General features: G+C 38.4%; 1 protein-coding gene across 5 annotated transcripts in view; it reads right to left on the bottom strand.

Annotated features, from left to right (window-relative positions):
- Positions 1-1277: 1277 nt before the first annotated feature.
- The window catches only part of GOLGA5 (golgin A5), a 67703-nt gene continuing 49891 nt past the window's right edge, over positions 1278-19089 (bottom strand). For 4 of the 5 annotated variants that reach the window (XM_078054127.1, XM_036071567.2, XM_036071565.2 and 1 more), the window contains 6 exons: positions 18055-18183; positions 15084-15182; positions 13138-13363; positions 10208-10316; positions 3051-3114; positions 1278-1756 (listed from right to left, as the gene is read on the bottom strand). In XM_078054127.1, the coding sequence (XP_077910253.1) occupies positions 1676-1756; positions 3051-3114; positions 10208-10316; positions 13138-13363; positions 15084-15182; positions 18055-18183 (708 nt within the window). In that variant the 3' untranslated portion in view covers positions 1278-1675. The remainder of the gene's footprint in view (positions 1757-3050; positions 3115-10207; positions 10317-13137; positions 13364-15083; positions 15183-18054; positions 18184-19089) is intronic. The other variant, XM_036071569.2, reaches the window with a different exon arrangement.

Raw genomic sequence — 19089 nt, 5'->3', positions numbered from 1 at the left:
CAGTTAAAAAGTAACTGTAGAAAAATAATCTTGGAAACACTTTGTCAAACTATTTCCAAAGCCAAGAAAGTGCAAAGACTGAAAAAAGATTTAGAGGCATCCCTACAAAAGCCAGGAGGACACGCAGAGATGGGAAGTCTGGCAGGACACGACGATGAAGCATGTGCTGTTTTCCATTTTAAGTTACGTAACCTGGTTTTAATCATTTTCCAGAAATTTTTCCAAATTAGAAGAGAGGAAAAATCACCTTTAAAAGATATCAGTAAGACTAAACTTTTACTTTATCCTGTTTGAGATCAACCCTGGCCTCCCAGCCCACTCTGACAGGCCATCACACCCGAGTAAGAACAGTGACATAAACCCGCAGACTGAATAATGCGTCTCTACCCCCAATCTCTCATCTCTACTTTTAGCTGATGTGGCATTTCTGCCTTTTTCATTCACGCTAAGTTGAGAAAAAGCGCAAGCCTACATCAGATGACCTTCAAAACTTCATTTTCTGATGAAAAATAAGAAACATATACATTTCCTAGGGTATCAAAACTTCTGAAGAATGTATAGGTCAATTAAAGTCATAGTACAGATGTCATTAAGAACAGAAACTGGTCAGGTTTTCAGTTGGGCACCAGCAGACGTCTTCAACAACATTCCTGATAGGAAGAACTACACCCCTGCCCAAGATCTACATGTATTAATCACATGTGAAGAAAGACCACCAGTAATCAGAGGACAAAATAAGAATTCCGACATGTGGAGGAAAAGGAAAGCCAAAAGAGACATTATACTGAATTTAAAGCAAAGAAAATGTCTCTTTTTAGAGCATAACTCTGCAATGTCTTTGCACGGAGTGTCTTAAAAGTGCAAAGGTTGATAAAACAGATTTCATTCCTAAATGCTATAAGCAGGGTTGTCTTGAGCTAACCCAAGGTACAGGCTAGAGAAAAGGAAAAGAGGAGGACAGTGAATGGGTGCGTAAGAAGCAGAGGAAGCTGGTACGGTGCGGATGGGAGGGAGAGGTGCATACAACGGAGCAGGGGCAAAGCACCAGGAATCACTTACACGTGACGCCACTGCTGATTTCTGCTCTACTCACTACAGTTCGTTTGGAAAGGTCCTATTTAATGGGGATGAGAAACTATTACTTTAAAAAAGAAAAATGCACAGTAAATTTTATTTATGTGTTTATACGAAAACTTATACCAATCAAGTCTTTAACATGTAAGAAGTAAATCCATATTTGCAAAGCTAAATATATGAAAATACAAAAGCAGACTGAATTATCAAAAAGAAAACATTTTATTTGTATCACTAAATACAATTAGTTTCCCTGATTATAACCCATAATGCGTGTCACCTAAAATAGGATGGTCTGTACAGAGGTGAACAAACCCAGCAGGTCTATGTGTATACAAATATACACTGAACCTCTGACTTCAGAAAAAGCAGAGCTGAGCTTATTAAATTATTGTCTGTCTGTTTTAGAAACTCTTACCATTTGAAGGAAATGAGAGGAAGATTTAGGTAGCAGAGTACTTGTATAATAACTTAACGAGTTAAAAGGTTGTAGTGATGAAATAACCTTGTGCACCGTTCTCAGCAATTTCAGGCAACGGGTCCTTTTGCAGATCCCAAGTCTGAAAAAAGACAACCAATCACTGAAGTAACTGGGCTCAGTTCATTTGCCATGTGGTTGGTCATGGTGCATTTCTGGTGTATAAGTCAATAGAACAATCATGACCCAGAAGTGAAGCAAAGCCTAAAGAAAGAGAAAACAATTTACAGATTAGCCAATAAATCAATCTTCACCAAAGGCCGGCTGTGTCGTACCCTGGGGGCGGGAACCATGTCTTGTCTTTGGAGTCCTGTGGTTAGCACTGGGTCTCTGCAACCTTCCAAGGGCCCAGTACCTGTTTACCGGATAAATAATGAAGACACAAACATGCAAACAAACGAGCTAAGTGCAATGGAGGGTAATGGTTTGGATACCTACACAATTCTCAGTTGAGAATTATCAAAGTCGTTAGCACATTCATAATATGCATGGGTACACATAAATAACCAATCAGGTGATTATAATGCAGAGTAGATGCCAGGATTAAAATTGCTAGATATACATGAAGTTGGTTGCAAAGGCTTTTTAGAACAGAGTCATGGGGAGTGTTTTTGCAAAAGGGTTTAGCCATGATTTGGTGAAGAGGAGATGGGAAGACATTCCTGACAGGAATAATGTGTCAGGCTTCAGAGGCTGATTTAGGGTCTAGCACAGGACCTACAGTGAGGAACGTGCCCTAGCTCCCTCACGGCAGCGCTGAGTATGACACATGGCGCAGGTGTTCGTTATCATCTCCAACACCGGGAATCCACCTGTGTGGCGCCTATTCTAAATCCTTCTTGATGCTGTTCAATTTGTTTCTTTTCCTCTCTCCATCCCTCACTTCTTAAAAAACTTTTTATTTGAAGGAGTAACTCTTCCCTCTAGTGGATCACATAGAAATTTCTTTCTAAGTAAAGCTTTTTTCTTTTTCAGGAAGACTGCTTGTCTTAACTCAACTAGACGTCCTCACTCAGAACAGTTAGAAGACTTTTTAGGGTCAAAGGACACATGAAACAGTATCCCAAACCATGGTGACCATTGTATTAGAGCTAAGAAATCGGAAAGAATGAAAATCAGCCTTGAGATCCTTTCAGAATATAAAGCAAAACAGACAAAAATAATAAAAAAATAATCAAAGAAACTTTACATCAACATAAAAATGAAATCAATTGTTTTGCACCATATTTTTGTCATTAGAGGGGCTCAGAAGTGGAGGGAACTATTAAACTGCATTACAGGTAAATTTATTGTAGGACAAGCCTTTGAGCAATTTATATTTTAGATGTAATAACTGTAACTCTACTTGCATCCTTGAGAAAAAAAGTTTTAATGACCAGAAATGAGTTCTATTTTCTTTCAAAACTAATTACTGGACTTTTAGTCAAAATGATCAGCAGCTGAAAAAAACTTGTTAAAAATCAAGTGTAGCATTATTTTTTCAAATAAGTTTACTTACCATATATATAATTACAAAAACTCGTGCTATGGGGTATCTCCGGAGAAAAATTCCCAGGCGGATGCTGTGCAAATGGAGGTGGGGGGGGGAGGAGAGAAAACAGTTACACTCAAAGCACATCTTCCTGTGGTCACAGCTAATGATGCTTTTTAGCATTTCTCTCATTTAAACTATTTATGTGGTCACCATAAAAGAAAAATCATTTTACAGTAGATTGTTAAATGACTACTTGAAATAACCATATGGAAACATCATAGTAAATACTTTCTCTACTGTTTGTGGCTTGACTGTTAAATACAATCTATTTCCCTTAATTCTTCAGCTACAACTATAGGAGGCAAACTCTCTAAATAATTTTTCTTTTAGAGATCAAAGAAGTTAGAAGAAAGAGATAAGGCAAGCGTCAACACATGAATAGGAAAAAGAGTCTGTGTGGTTAACAAACTTGCAATAGCTAATCTGGAAGCTGGTACACCGACACATGCTTCTAAAAGGCTGAGAACTATAGAAACTCAAGTAAACATTTAACTAAAGTAAATGTGGGAAGAACATGAAGTCCAGACCTGACCACTCATGCCTCTTTGCAACATTTTTTCCTGGTCAAGATAGATACACATACAGGCAAAATACACCTTTCTTCTAGGCCTTTCTGCTTCTTTCACTGCCATCAGAATAATGCCTTGTATCTAGTTTCTCTAAAAATTATAATATAGGTTGAATAAATGAATAGTTGAAATAAATGTGCTTAATAATCTGGACATAACGACTATGGCATCTTTGGTCCATGGCCTCAAGAACCTAAGCAAATCATCCTCTTGATTTTTAACATCACAGCTCTATTCTGACACAAAAAGAAAAGACTGCTCTATTTTGGAACAATTCATTATAATTGTGTTTAATTATAAACACTAAGAAGCAAAAGAGTTTAGTGGATTATTTAAACATGAAGTTTACCAAGGCAAACATACACTGTTAAAACATTTTCTTCATAAGGTGCATATCTGCTAGTATAAAGAAGTTACAAATATACAATAACATGTATACAAATTATACATTACTTATATAGTATATATAAAGTATATATTAAAACGAATACTGTTCACTTGTACATACTGGCATCTTTTATTCTCATCACATGATAAAGTAATGAAAGAAAATATTCCAATGGATGTATTTACATGAGATAGAGGTTTTCTCACTGAAATTTAGTAAGAGTTTACTATAGAAAGAAGAGAAATGTGGTTAGGGAGCAAGATGGCAGAGGAGTAGGAGACCTGGATTTCGTCTGGTCCCAGGAATTCAGCTGGATAGGGATCAAACCATTCTGAACACCTACAAACTCAACAGGAGATCGAAGAAAAGAATAGCAACAACCCTCTGAACAGAAAAGCGACCACTTTCTGGAAGGTAGGACGTGCGGAGAAGTGAATCCGAGGCGATATTCGGGAGGATAGACGGCGGGGGAGGGGGCCTCCGTCGGCCGCTTCTGGCAAGTGATAGAGCCGTTTTTTTTGTTTTGTTCTGTTTTTGTTTGTTTTTATCTTTTTCTTTTTTCTTTCTTTCCCTTCCTTTTCCCCCAGCTTCAGGTCTTTCTGATTTGTTTAGAGTATATTTTCTGGGGACGTTGTTACCCTGTTAGCATTTTGTTCTCTCATTCATCTATTCTCCTCTGGACAAAATGACAAGACGGAAAAAATCACCTCAACAAAAAGATCAAGAGGTAGTACCGACTGCCAGGGACCTACTCAATATGGACATTAGTACGATGTCAGACCTAGAGTTCAGAATCGTGATTTTAAAGATACTAGCTGGGCTTGAAAAAAGCATGGAAGTTATTAGAGAAACCCTTTCTGGAAAAATAAAAGAACTAAAATCTAACCAAGTCAAAATCAAAAAGGCTATTAATGAGGTGCAATAAAAAATGGGGGCGCTAACTGCTAGGATAAATGAGGCAGAAGAGAGAATCAGTGATACAGAAGACCAAATGATGGAAAATAAAGAAGCTGAGAAAAAGAGAGATAAACTACTGGATCATGAGGGCAGAATTCGAGAGATAAGCGATACCATAAGACGAAACAACATTAGAAAAATTGGGATCCCAGAAGAAGAAAGAGAGAGAGGGTCAGAAGGTATATTGGAGCAAATTATAGCAGAGAACTTCCCTAATCTGGGGAAGGAAACAGGCATCAAAATCCAGAAGGCACAGAGAACCCCTCTCAAAATCAGTAAAAATAGGTCAACATCCCAACATCTAATAGTAAAACTTACGAGTCACAGAGACAAAGAGAAAATCCTGAAAGCAGCTCAAGAGAAGAGGTATGTAACCTACAATGGAAATATTAGATTGGCAACAGACCTATCCACAGAGACCTGGAAGGCCAGAAAGGACTGGCATGATATATTCAGAGCACTAAATGAGAAAAATATGCAGCCAAGAATACTACATCCAGCTAGGCTGTCATTGAAAATAGAAGGAGAGATAAAAAGCTTCCAGGACAAACAAAAACTAAAGGAATTTGCAAACACGAAACCAGCCCTACAAGAAATATTGAAAGGGGTCCTCTAAGCAAAGAGAGAGCCTAAAAGCAACATAGACCAGAAAGGAACACAGACAATATACAGTAACAGTCACCTTACAGGCAATACAATGGCACTAAATTCATATCTTTCAGTAGTTACCCTGAATGTAAATGGGCTAAATGCCCCAATCAAAAGACACAGGCTATCAGATTGGATTAAAAAACAAGACCCATCGATATGCTGTCTGCAAGAGACTCATTTTAGACCCAAAGACACCCCCAGATTGAAAGTGAGGGGGTGGAAAACCATTTACCATGCTAATGGACACCAAAAAAGAGCTGGGGTGGCAATCCTTGTATCAGACAAATTAGATTTTAAACCAAAGACTGTAGTAAGAGATGAGGAAGGACACTATATCCTATTTAAAGGGTCTATCCAACAAGAAGATCTAACAATTGTAAATATCTATGCCCCTAACATGGGAGCAGCCAATTATATAAGGCAATTAATAACAAAAGCAAAGAAACACATTGATAACAATACAATAATAGTGGGGGACTTTAACACCCCCCTCACTGAAATGGACAGACCATCTAAGCAAAAGATCAACAAGGAAATAAAGACTTTAAATGACACACTGGACCAAATGGACTTCACAGACATATTCAAAACATTCCATCCCAAAGCAACAGATTACACATTCTTCTCTAGTGCCCATGGAACATTCTCCAGAATAGATCACATCCTAGGTCACAAATCAGGTCTCAACCTGTACCAAAAGACTGGGATTATTCCCTGCATATTTTCAGACCACAATGCTTTGAAACTAGAACTCAATCACAAGAGGAATGTCGGAAAGAACTCAAATACATGGAGGCTAAAGAGCATCCTACTAAAGAATGAACGGGTCAACCAGGAAATTAAAGAAGAATTTAAAAAAATTCATGGAAACCAATGAAAATGAAAACACAACTGTTCAAAATCTCTGGGATGCAGCAAAGGCAGTTCTAAGAGGAAAGTATATAGCAATACAAGCCTTTCTCAAGAAACAAGAAAGGTCTCAAATACACAACCTAACCCTACACCTAAAGGAGCTAGAGAAAAAACAGCAAATAAAGCCTTAACCCAGCAGGAGAGGAGAAATAATAAAGATCAGAGCAGAAATCAATGAAATAGAAACCAAAAGAAGAATAGAACAGATCAACAAAACTAGGAGCTGGTTCTTTGAAAGAATTAACAAGATTGATAAACCCCTGGCCAGACTTATCAAAAAGAAAAGAGAAATGACCCAAATCAACAAAATCATGAATGAAAGAGGAGAGATCACAACCAACACCAAAGAAATACAAACAATTATAAGAACATATTATGAGCAACTCTATACCAGCAAATTAGATAACCTGGAAGAAATGGATGCATTCCTAGAGATGTATCAACTACCAAAACTGAACCAGGAAGAAATAGAAAACCTGAACAGACCTATAACCACTAAGGAAATTGAAGCAGTCATCAAAAATCTCCCAAAAAACAAAAGCTCAGGGCCAGATGGCTTCCCAGGGGAATTCTACCAAACATTTAAAGAAGAATTAATACCTATTCTTCTGAAACTGTTCCAAAAAATAGAAATGGAAGGAAAACTTCCAAACTCGTTTTATGAGGCCACCATTACCTTGATCCCAAAACCAGACAAAGACCCCATCAAAAAGGAGGATGACAGACCAATATCCTTGATGAACATGGATGCAAAAATTCTCACCAAAATACTAGCCAATAGGATCCAACAGTACATTAAAAGGATTATTCACCACAACCAAGTGGGATTTATCCCTGGGCTGCAAGGTTGATTCAACATCCGCAAATCAATCAATGTGATACATTAACAAAAAAAAGAACAAGAATCATATGATCCTCTCAATAGATGCAGAAAAAGCATCTGACAAAGTACAGCATCTTTTCTTGATCAGAACTCTTCAGAGTATAGGGATAGAGGGTACATACCTCAATATCATAAAAGCCATCTATGAAAACCCTACAGCGAATATCATTCTCAATGGGGAAAAACTGAGAGCTTTCCCCCGAAGGTCAGGAACGCGGCAGGGATGTCCACTATCACCACTGCTATTCAACATAGTATTAGAAGTCCTAGCCACAGCAATCAGACAACAAAAAGAAATAAAAGGCATCCAAATCAGCAAAGAAGAAGTCAAACTCTCACTCTTTGCAGATGATATGATACTCTATGTGGAAAACCCAAAAGACTCCACCCCAAAACTGCTAGAACTCATACAGGAATTCAGTAAAGTGGCAGGATATAAAATCAATGCACAGAAATCAGTGGCATTCCTATACACCAACAACAAGACAGAAGAAAGAGAAATTAAGGAGTCGATCCCATTTACAATTGCACCCAAAACCATAAGATACCTAGGAATAAATCTAACCAAAGAGGCAAAGGATCTGTACTCAGAAAACTATAAAATACTCATGAAAGAAATTGAGGAAGACACAAAGAAATGGAAAAACGTTCCATACTCATGGATTGGAAGAACAAATACTGTGAAGATGTCAATGCTACCTAGAGCAATCTACACATTCAATGCAATCCCCATCAAAATACCATCCACTTTTTTCAAAGAAATGGAACAAATAATCCTAAAATTTGTATGGAACCAGAAAAGACCCCGAATAGCCAGAGGGATGTTGAAAAAGAAAAGCAAAGCTGGTGGCATCACAATTCCAGACTTCAAACTCTATTACAAAGCTGTAATCATCAAGACAGTATGGTACTGGCACAAAAACAGATACACAGATCAATGGAACAGAATAGAGAGCCCAGAAATGGACCCTCAACTCTATGGTCAACTAACCTTTGACAAAGCAGGAAAGAATGTCCAATGGAAAAAAGACAGTCTCTTCAACAAATGGTGTTGGGAAAATTGGACAGCCACATGCAGAAGAATGAAACTGGACCATTTCCTTACACCACACACAAAAATAGACTCAAAATGGTTGAAAGACCTAAATGTGAGATAGGAGTCCATCAACATCCTAAAGGAGAACACAGGCAGCAACCTCTTCGACCTCAGCCGCAGCAACTTCTTCCTAGAAACATTGCCAAAGGCAAGGGAAGCAAGGGCAAAAATGAACTATTGGGACTTCATCAAGATAAAAAGCTTTTGCACAGCAAAAGAAACAGTCAACAAAACCAAAAGACAACTGACAGAATGGGAGAAGATATTTGCAAATGACATATCAAATAAAGGGCTAGTATCCAAAATCTATAAAGAACTTATCAAACTCAACACCCAAAGAACAAATAATCCAATCAAGAAATGGGCAGAAGACATGAACAGACATTTTTCCAAAGAAGACATCCAAATGGCCAACAGACACATGAAAAAGTGCTCAACATCACTCGGCACCAGGGAAATCCAAATCAAAAGCTCAATGAGATACCACCTCACACCAGTCAGAATGGCTAAAATTAACAAGTCAGGAAATGACAGATGTTGGTAGGGATGCAGAGAAAGGGGAACCTTCCTACACTGTTGGTGGGAATGCAAGCTGGTGCAACCACTCTGGAAAACAGTATGGAGGTTCCTCAAAAAGTTGAAAATAGAGCTACCATAAGATCCAGCAATTGCACTACTGGGTATTTACCTCAAAGATACAAATGTAGGGATCCGAAGGGGTACGTGCACCCCAATGTTTATAGCAGCAATGTCCACAATAGCCAAACCGTGGAAAGAGCCAAGATGTCCATCGACAGATGAATGGATAAAGAAGATGTGGTATATATATATATATATATATATATATATATATATATAGAATGGAATATTATGCAGCCATCGAAAGGAATGAGATCTTGCCATTTGCAACGACATGGATGGAACTGGAGGGTGTTATGCTGAGCGAAATAAATCAATCAGAGAAAGACATGTATCATATGACCTCACTGATATGAGGAATTCTTAATCTCAGGAAACAAACTGAGGGTTGCTGGAGTGGTGGGGGGGTGGGAGGGATGGGGTGGCTGGGTGATAGACATTGGGGAGGGTATGTGCTATGGTGAGCGCTGTGAATTGTGCAAGACTGTTGAATCACAGATCTGTACCTCTGAAACAAATAATGCAATATATGTTAAGAAAAAAAAAAGATAGCAGGAGGGGAATGATGAAAGGGGGGAAATCGGAGGGGGAGACGAACCATGAGAGACGATGGACTCTGAGAAACAAACAGGGTTCTAGAGGGGAGGGGGGTGGGAGGATGGGTTAGCCTGGTGATGGGTATTAAAGAGGGCACGTTCTGCATGGAGCACTGGGTGTTATGCACAAACAATGAATCATGGAACATGACATCAAAAACTAATGATGTAATGTATTATGATTAACATAACAATAAAAAATTTAAAAAAAAAGAAGAGAAATGATCAGGGTTAATCATCTTCAGTAAGACACAAGCACTGGCCGACCACATAGAGCAATCTCATGAGATTGAAATATCGTGAGAGGAAGTAGGGAAATATCACTCTAAATATCAGCTCTGTCTGAAGGGACTCACTGTGACTGAAGCCACCGGAAAATGGTACAAAAACAGCTGACAATCCCTCACTCATCATTACTGCCCTTGCTTACCTAAACTGGTCAATTGAACTAGCAGCTTTTCGGACTTTTCCATACATTCCTGCCAGATTTGTTTCTGTATCATTAAAAAGAACAGGAACATTTCGGAGCCGTGTGCCTGCTTAAACAAGAAAATAATGAATTAATGTACAAACACCAAAAGCAATGTCCTAACAAAATTATAGTTGAATATATTATTGTCTTATAAATGGAAGAAATTCTCAAGGCCAACTTTCTAAGCATTACACAAAGAAGGTGCAGCCATAAAGAAAAGACAGATAAATTTGATTATATAAAATATTTAAACTTCCATATCCACAAAAATAAAAATTAAAAAAATAAAAAAATCATTTCCCCATGAAATTAGCAAAAATTGAAGTTTACAAATACCAAGTGTTGCCAAGAGTCAATATTAATGAGCACTTTCTTCCTGTGCTAGCAAGAGTGAGGCCAGACACCCTTTCTACAATGCTGATGACTCCCAGATTTGTATCTCCAGCCTGACCACCAACTCCAGATTCATCTAATCGTCTGTTTTGTTTCCATCTGGATGTTCTAACATCACCTGAAGCTCAGGTGCCCAAAACCATGATTCTGACTTCCTGCCCTCCCTGCCAACCTACTCACCCTGCCATTTTCCCCATCTCAGTACATGACAACATTGTTCCATCAGCTCAGGCCAAAACCCTTGACTCCTTTCTTTCTCTCAAACTGCACAACCAATCTACCCGCTCTCCTTTAAAATAAACCCCTGCAAACCCCAATCGGGTTTTAGCTGCCACCATCCCTCACACACATTAATATGATGGCTCCTCTCTGGTCCCCCACCTCCACTCAGCTCTCTGCAGTCTATTCTGGACACAACAGCCAGAGGCATCTTGCTAAAATGCAGTCAGTCACACCTCTCCAGATCCTTCAATGGCTTCCTACTTCATTCAGAGTAAAAGTCCGTACACAGGCCAAAACAGTCTCTTCCAAGCTCTCTGAATCCCCCTTTGACTACTCTCCCCCCTCACTCAGTCTTCTCCAGCTGCACTGGCCTCCTTGCTGTTCCTGCAACATGCCAGCACTGCTCCTACCTCTGGGCCTTTGCACCTGCTCTTCTCTTTGCCTGGAAACTCTTCCTGCAGACCTCCTTCTAGTTTACCATCACTTTACCTCCTTTGGGACTTTAATAAAGTGCTTTATTTTGCCTTTTTTGGTGTGTGTGATTACTAGTGAGACTGAACATTTCTCTAATCAGAAATACCATAATTTTCTTCTAGTTTTTCCATGTTTCGATTTAGTATTTAATTCTTCAATCTGACAAGGATTAATTTTGTGTGCAAGTGAAATGAAGGTTTACCTTTAAACAAATTCCCCCCAGCTCACCAGCTAGTCTAGCACCATAATGATTCACTGATTTCTGACAGATTATTATATGTTTAATTCTTATATATTAATTAGGATCTTTTTCTGGGCTATTTTGTCACAGACTAGAATTTTTTTCTTTTTGTTTTTTAAAGTAAGCTCTAAAGGGCGCCTGGGTGGCTCAGTTGGTTAAGCGACTGCCTTCGGCTCAGGTCATGATCCTGGAGTCCCGGGATTGAGTCCCACATCGGGCTCCCTGCTCAGCAGGGAGTCTGCTTCTCCCTCTGACCCTCCTCCCTCTCATGCTCTCTGTCTCTCATTCTCTCTCTCGCAAATAAATAAAATCTTTAAAAAAAATTTAAAAAAATAAAAATAAAAAATAAAGTAAGCTCTAGAGGTACCTGGGTGATTCAGTCAGTTAAGTGTCCGACTCTTGATTTCAGCTCAGGTCATGATCTTATGGTTGTTAGATCAAGCCCTGCATTGGGCTCCACGCTCAGTGGGGAGTCTGCTGGAGATTCTTTCTCTTTCTTTCCCTCCCTCCCTCTCTCTCTCTCTTCTCCTCTAATAAATAAATAAATCTTTAAAAAAAAAAAGAAAATTGATTTATATGAAAAAGTTAAAAACCAATAAAACATATAAACATATATAGGAAAAAAGTCTGAAAGGAGATATTCCAAAATGTTATCTGAGGGGAACAGATTATTTGGATGATTTTATTATCTTTTTGAGATTTCTTTTGACAGCAACCATTTTATCAAAAAAACATATATATAAAATAACAAGTTATTTTTAAAAAATTTTAAAAAACTTCTATTTATTTTTTTTAAAAGATTTTATTTATTTATTTGACAGAGAGAGAGAGCCAAGTAGGGGGAGTGGCAGAAGGAGAGGGAGAAGCAGGCTCCCCGCTGAGCAGGGAGCCCAACGAGGGGCTCGATCCCAGGACTGAGATCATGACCTGAGCTAAAGGCAGATGCTTAGCTGACTGAGCCACCCAGGTACCCCTTAAAAAAACTTTTAATTTAAAGCCAAAGAACTGAGAGATTTGCTGAATGACTACTTTGTAGACTTTATGAAGCTCTAAGATTAAATACCTGATCTGCTGAAGCTTATACTGAAATCTTTAACATTTTTCTTGATTATGTATTTTGGGAATCTACAGATTTCTCTATTGAAATATAGAGCATGGATATACTTATGTGACTATTAACTTTAATATTCATAATTACGGACTAGAAGATTTTTAAAACAAATCTTCCTTTAAGTTTCCCCCAAAGCCCCTTTCTGCCAAATTATCTGCCTTGTCATCAATATCTTGTTCAATGTCCTACATATTTCATTATGATCACTGTTCCTCAGGTCTCCCTTCTCCAAGTCCCATACTTGGAGTCCACTGTCCCGTTTGCTAAAGATCATGTCAAACAGTGCATGGCTCAGGCCTCACATCAGGAGAAAAGCAGTGCTTTGCTGGATGGAGCTTCTTTTCAAATAAAAATGGTCTTTCTGTAACTTTTCAAAGTCATGTCTGAATTAGCAAGGTTGGAAATTAAGGCAATGCAATGTTCTTTTCAAATTCCTTTTTTTGTTACCTTCGCCATTATCAACTCCAGACATATTAATGGAAGACCCATTGTTGCCACTTCCACTGGCAGAGTTCACCTGCTGCTCGAGGCGCTCCAGCTGGAAGACCAGAGAGTTCTTCTCTGTGCTGAGACTCTCCAGCATGGTCTGCTTCTGGATGAGAGTCTCTGTTAGCTGATGGAGTCGGTTTTCTAACTCGGACTGACTACTGTTGCTTAAAGTTTTGTTAGTAAGCTGAAAGGCAAAGTGTTCATAAAATTATTACATAAAGTAAAAGTCATACAACATAGAATCTACATCCCCACATGTAAATAAAGTGTAGCATCATTCAATTTCTCAAAACTCACTGTCTACAGAAAAGATTTTCAAACTGTATGAACGGGCCACAAAATCAATTTGGTGGGTCACAATCCACATTTTAAAATAGTGATAGAACAGAATGGGACAGAGAGTACACAGCACATAGTATGTAAGAGTACTGTTCTGTGAAACTTCTGTTTAGTGTTGTATTTCTAATACATGTGAGTATCGAGACACAAGGTATACTTTACTTCTTACTGTGGCATCATGGTCAAAGATATTTGAAAGCATCGATCCACAGGACAGTGTGAACTTCTGGACCGGGATTCAAAACCTCCGTAACTCAGCACTGCGGCACAGTGCAAAGGCCACAAACTGAGGTTTTCACCTCTGCTCGGCAGTTTTCTAGCTATCTGACATCGGACAAATTGCTACACCTCTCTGTACATGATGTTCAGGGATACTATTCCATTCTAGTGAGTATCAGTATAGTGGTATATCCCCCTGAGGTTTTAATTTGCTTCCCCTGATGACTGATGATTTTGAGCACCAACTTACATTCGTATTTGGCCACTCGTTTATGGGTTGTTATTGTTTTTGGCAATGTATGAAGATGCTGATCTCTTTTTAAAATTGTATAAATCAACTTCCTTTTATGAGACAAAGGTTTTCCTCTGTTCTACTTAGATAAAAAAATCTTTAAGAAATATCCCTCTAAGATTAATTCTTAATTAACAAAAATAGCACAATATCTTATGCTTAGTAGGCACTCAAAAAACATTTAATAAATAAGGAATGTTTAAAAGGATTAAACCAATTGGTGGTTTATGGTCCTTTCTTTTGACTTTCTGCTAACAAGTCATGTTACCACTTATAAGCACTTCACAAAGGTAGGTGAGGGAAGAATGGAACACTGAAATCAGATGTTCCCAACTCTTACAAAAATTAAAATATTTTAAAATATTTTAAATTATGGACTACTATGAAGTTTGACAACTTAAAAACTAAAATTATTTGACTTTTTATGTTCAAACTAAGTCAGCAAACTAAAAAATGAAGAATCGATTTTTATGTAAATTATTTAAATGATCAATGAGCTCATTATTTATTAAGTCAATAAATACAAGGGATAAAGGACAATGTGAACATAAGGGAGAAAAGGACAAGCTAGAGTTACAGGATAAGTGGATGCATGATTTTGTCACAATTAATGATAAGCATTGGTAAATCTGGGTGGTGGGCACATGTTATTTCTTATGTTTTACATTTTCAGAGTTAAAAAGAAGTCTTGGCGCCTTTATGAAAGACCTATCAATTGTTAATAGGAAGATTTATCACTGGATTTTTCTTAGGAAAGAGAAACGATAATTATGAAACTGGCAATCAGCACAACCAAAGGTATGAAATTTTGGGGTAAGTCACGTGTCCTCGGATGGCTCTGGCTAGAAGACACTTCTAGATGAAGAAGCCATAGAATACAGCAAACAGACTAAAATGGCATTAGATGAAAATTCTGTATCAGATTGAAAGTAACATCTCACTGTTGTAACAGCAGAACTCCGTTGAAAATATGGGAAAAGGTCTTTCTATAGCCTTTGAAAAAAATTAGCTTTGCAATGGTATCTTTTCCCAAGTTGTGAACACTCATTCATACCTGATTCCTAAGTTTTTGAATTTCTTCTTCTCGATCTTTAATCCTGCTTTGCAATGTGTTCTTTGTTCGATACAGATCTTCTTCTATGTAGTGGAACTCCTACAAAGTGTGACATGAATAAACAGAAGCTAAGTCAGTGCTCCCCACTTCATCCCCAGCACCTACAGCAGTTCCTGACACACAGGAGGCACTCAGCCGACACGCGCTGCATCGATACTGAACGAACAAGTGAACAGACGTGGAAGGGTCTGATGAACAGCACTCCAGCACGATGTGTCAAGTCTTTCCATGGTCAGAGGTCTTCATTTTTCTTGGGTAGATATGTAGCGATAGAACTGCTGGATCACATAAGTGTTATGTCTAACTTAAAGGGAAAAACTTGCCAAATTGTTTTCTGAACTGGTTTCAAATCCCTGCACCGTTTTGCATTCCCACGGCAATATGAGAGAGGTCCAGTTCTTCCACAGCCTTCCCAACATTTGGTATCGTCAGTCTCATTAAGTGTAGCTATTCCATGGGGACGTCCTGATATCTCACTGTGGTTTCAATTTGCATTTTTCTAACAATGAATGGTGCTGAGCAGCTCTTCATGTGCTTATTTCTATCAGGCAGTATCATGAACCTGTTTTGTTCTATCATAGATAAAAGAGGAAAAAAGAAATACCTCCGGGTTCACTAACAACCACACAAACCTGCTGCTGGTTTGTACAATGGATATGATGAGTCGGTGTCAGTTGGAATTTAAGAGCAAAGCACGTGCCAGGGAAGAAAGAATAATTAGTTAACTAAGAATCTTCAAAAGCATTATGCTTGGGGCGCCCAGTCGGTTAAGTGTCTGCCTTCGGCTCAGGTCATGATCCCAGGGTCCTGGGATCGAGCCCCGCATCGGGCTCCCTGCTCAGCGGGAAGCCTGCTTCTCCCTCTCCCACTCCCCCTGCTTGTGTTCCCTCTCTCGCTGTGTCTCTGTCAAATAAATAAATAAAATCTTTAAAAAAAAAAAAGCATTATGCTTAACTGTGCAGATAAAGTAAGTAAAGGGAGCTGTATGAAGAAGTAAACAGAAGACAGGATCAAACTGCTAGACTACTTTAGAACATTTAGTTCAACCTGCTCACTTCACAGATGAAAAAAACTGAGATAAGTGAGAACAGAGAAAATAAGGCAGTAATTAGGGTAGGAGAACCGCAATTTACAAAAAGGTCTGCATGATTTCTTTTAAATCTCCAGGCTAGCACAAAATTTAAGGTTGAAATTATTTAAAATTAATAAAGAGCACTACAGGACTATTTAATCCCAAGACTAAGCACTTGCACCTAGAACATCTGATGACTAAATAGCCTAGAGCTACATTCAGCTGCACTCGCCTCTACTGGACTCATTTTAAAAACAGGCACTGACAGCGGATGTGGGAAGTCTATCTGCCATAATAAAATGAAAATTATCTAACTATCAAGAACATCAAATTTTTGCCTTTTAATATATAATAGCTCCTGGAATAAATTAAAATGCAATTTCTGGAAGGACAGCCAATTTTATAACTAAATTATCTAAGACAGCTTATGATGTATTCTGCAGGTGGCTACTCAATCGTTTTTCCTACCACTCAGGAAACAGATATAAGTCATACCTTCGTACTAAAAACAAACATTTCTGATAATAGACCAGTTTCAGAAATGATAAATCCTAATAAAAAAGATCTTAAGAATATAAATACATAAAGCTAAACATGTCATAAGTGATGCACTGATCATTATAAGAATAGTTTTCTGCAAAATGAAGAGAATACAGATTTTATTGTGAGGATAACATAAGATCATGTATACTAAGTGCCTATAACAGTGTCATTATTCGGGGCACCTGGGTGGCTCAGTTGTTAAGCATCTGCCTTCGGCTCAGGTCATGATCCCAGGGTCCTGGGATCGAGCACCGCATCGGGCTCCTTGCTCTGCAGGAAGCCTGCTTCTCCCTCTCCCACTCCCCCTGCTTGTGTTCCCTCTCTCGCTGTGTCTCTCGCTGTCAAATAAATAAATAAAATCTTTAAAAAAAAAACAAAAAACAGTGTCATTATTCAATAAGTTACAGATGTTATTAACATAAGATACAGCATCTTGTTCTGAGAATGTGGATGTAAGCATGGTTAACTGTTTTAATAAGAAAACTACTATGTAAGTATACTAAGGTAAACTAATTTGGTTTGGGGAGCAGACAACTGCTAACTGAACAAAGAAATGTAATTTTAAACATGATTTGTAAGAACAGTCTATAAATATTTCTCCTCAAAGAGCAGTCTAATTACAGCACTAATGTTGTATTTATATTTCTATTAAAAAGTATTACTGTTGTCCCTAGAAAGTACAAATGTAATAAAACGTGAAAATCAACGGATGTTTTTAAGTTTTCCATACATACACACTGTGACAAAGAGATATAATAAAACACAGACAAGATAGTAGAAAGAACTCTGGGACAGGCATCCGGGTTCTATTCTATTCTCTAGTTAACTGTGTGAGGTTAGGCAAGTCTCATAGCCATCCTATGGCTCTATTTTTAACCTGTGAAATAAACAGTGAGGGGGGTAGGTAGTAACAAGACAGGAGGGAACTAGAAGGTCCCATTTATCATCACCACTCCACACCCATTCTCTAAGAATTTCAGTAAGTTGCTTCACTGGAGAGTCTCCTCATAGGACTGCCAGCAAAGCATCTTCCTTGGTAATCATCCAACTAAAATTTTTACCCACGAGGTGCCTGGGTGGCTCAGTTGGTTAAGCGTCTGGTCATGGTCCCAGAGTCCTGAGATTGAGCCCCACATCGGGTTCCCTGCTCAGTGGGGAGTCTGCTTCTCCCTCTCCCTCTGCCCCTCTGCCCCTCTCCCCGCTCATGCTCTCTCACTCGTGTGCATGATTGCTCTCTCTTTCTCTCTCTCAAGTAAATAAAATATTTAAAAATAAATAAATAAATAAAATCTTTACCTGCTTCTGTCGCTCCAATTCTGCCTCCAGTTCCTGTTTAGATGCTTTCTGCCCAGCTATTTGGTCTTGCAGATCTTGTAACTGTTCTCTTGCTGATTCTGCTTCACTAACCTGCTGTGCCTCCATATCCTAAAACGATGAGCCTTATATGTGAAAGCAATCATTAACTGTTCATTTCAGCATTTATCAAGTAATCACTGTGTGCCATGAACTGGGCTCAGGAGGCACTAGAGGGAAAAAGACGAGTGAGACATGGTCTCAGCCTGAAAGGAGCACATAAACAGATGCTTCACTGTATGATACGGCAAATGGTGAGAGAAACGGACAGGACACCGTAGCCGCCACGGCGCATGAACCATATGGTTGAAGGAGTATGAGTCAACAGCGGCTCATTGGGAGATTATAGCTCTATCCAAAAGCTAACAATTTCCAAAGGAACAGAAACATAACATCAAAAAGATGGCCCCTGGAATTGCAGGTTATAGTTAGTTTTTGTGTGTGTGTCAAGTAGGAATATAACTTCTCTCTCGTATCACCTGAGGTTAGCCTATTATTTCATTTTTAAAGCTTTATTACCATTACCTGTTTTCATATCTTTATTTCTTACTGCTTCAATTAGTGTCATTACTCTCACTTCTTCAAAAAACCACCTTCTAGATTTCCTGTGCAATCTACTAGTGGCAAAGAACATGACTCTAGATTTCTATATTTACCCCCTGTATGGGTTAACCATGTGTCCATCCATACAGTACTACAAGAGATTAAAACAGCATCTTAATTTGCTTTTTATCTTTTGGTACACTGTTTTATATTCATCTACACAAACTCTGGCATTTCATATACGGTTTGAAAGAACCAAAAATTAATGATACTCCAGATAATAATACCAGTGTGATAGTCTATAGTCACAACTTTGTGGATTTAAGGAAAGCAGCAGTAAGTAGAATGATTTTCCCCTATCCTTGAGTTTTTGGGGTTAGCAGTAGGTAAACTAATCTCTGTCATCAATTTGACTTAATTAGATGAATTCTTGAG

This window comes from Halichoerus grypus, chromosome 8, assembly GCF_964656455.1.
Source record: "Halichoerus grypus chromosome 8, mHalGry1.hap1.1, whole genome shotgun sequence".
Taxonomy (NCBI): domain Eukaryota; kingdom Metazoa; phylum Chordata; class Mammalia; order Carnivora; family Phocidae; genus Halichoerus; species Halichoerus grypus.
This window is presented reverse-complemented; position numbering and strand designations above follow the sequence as displayed.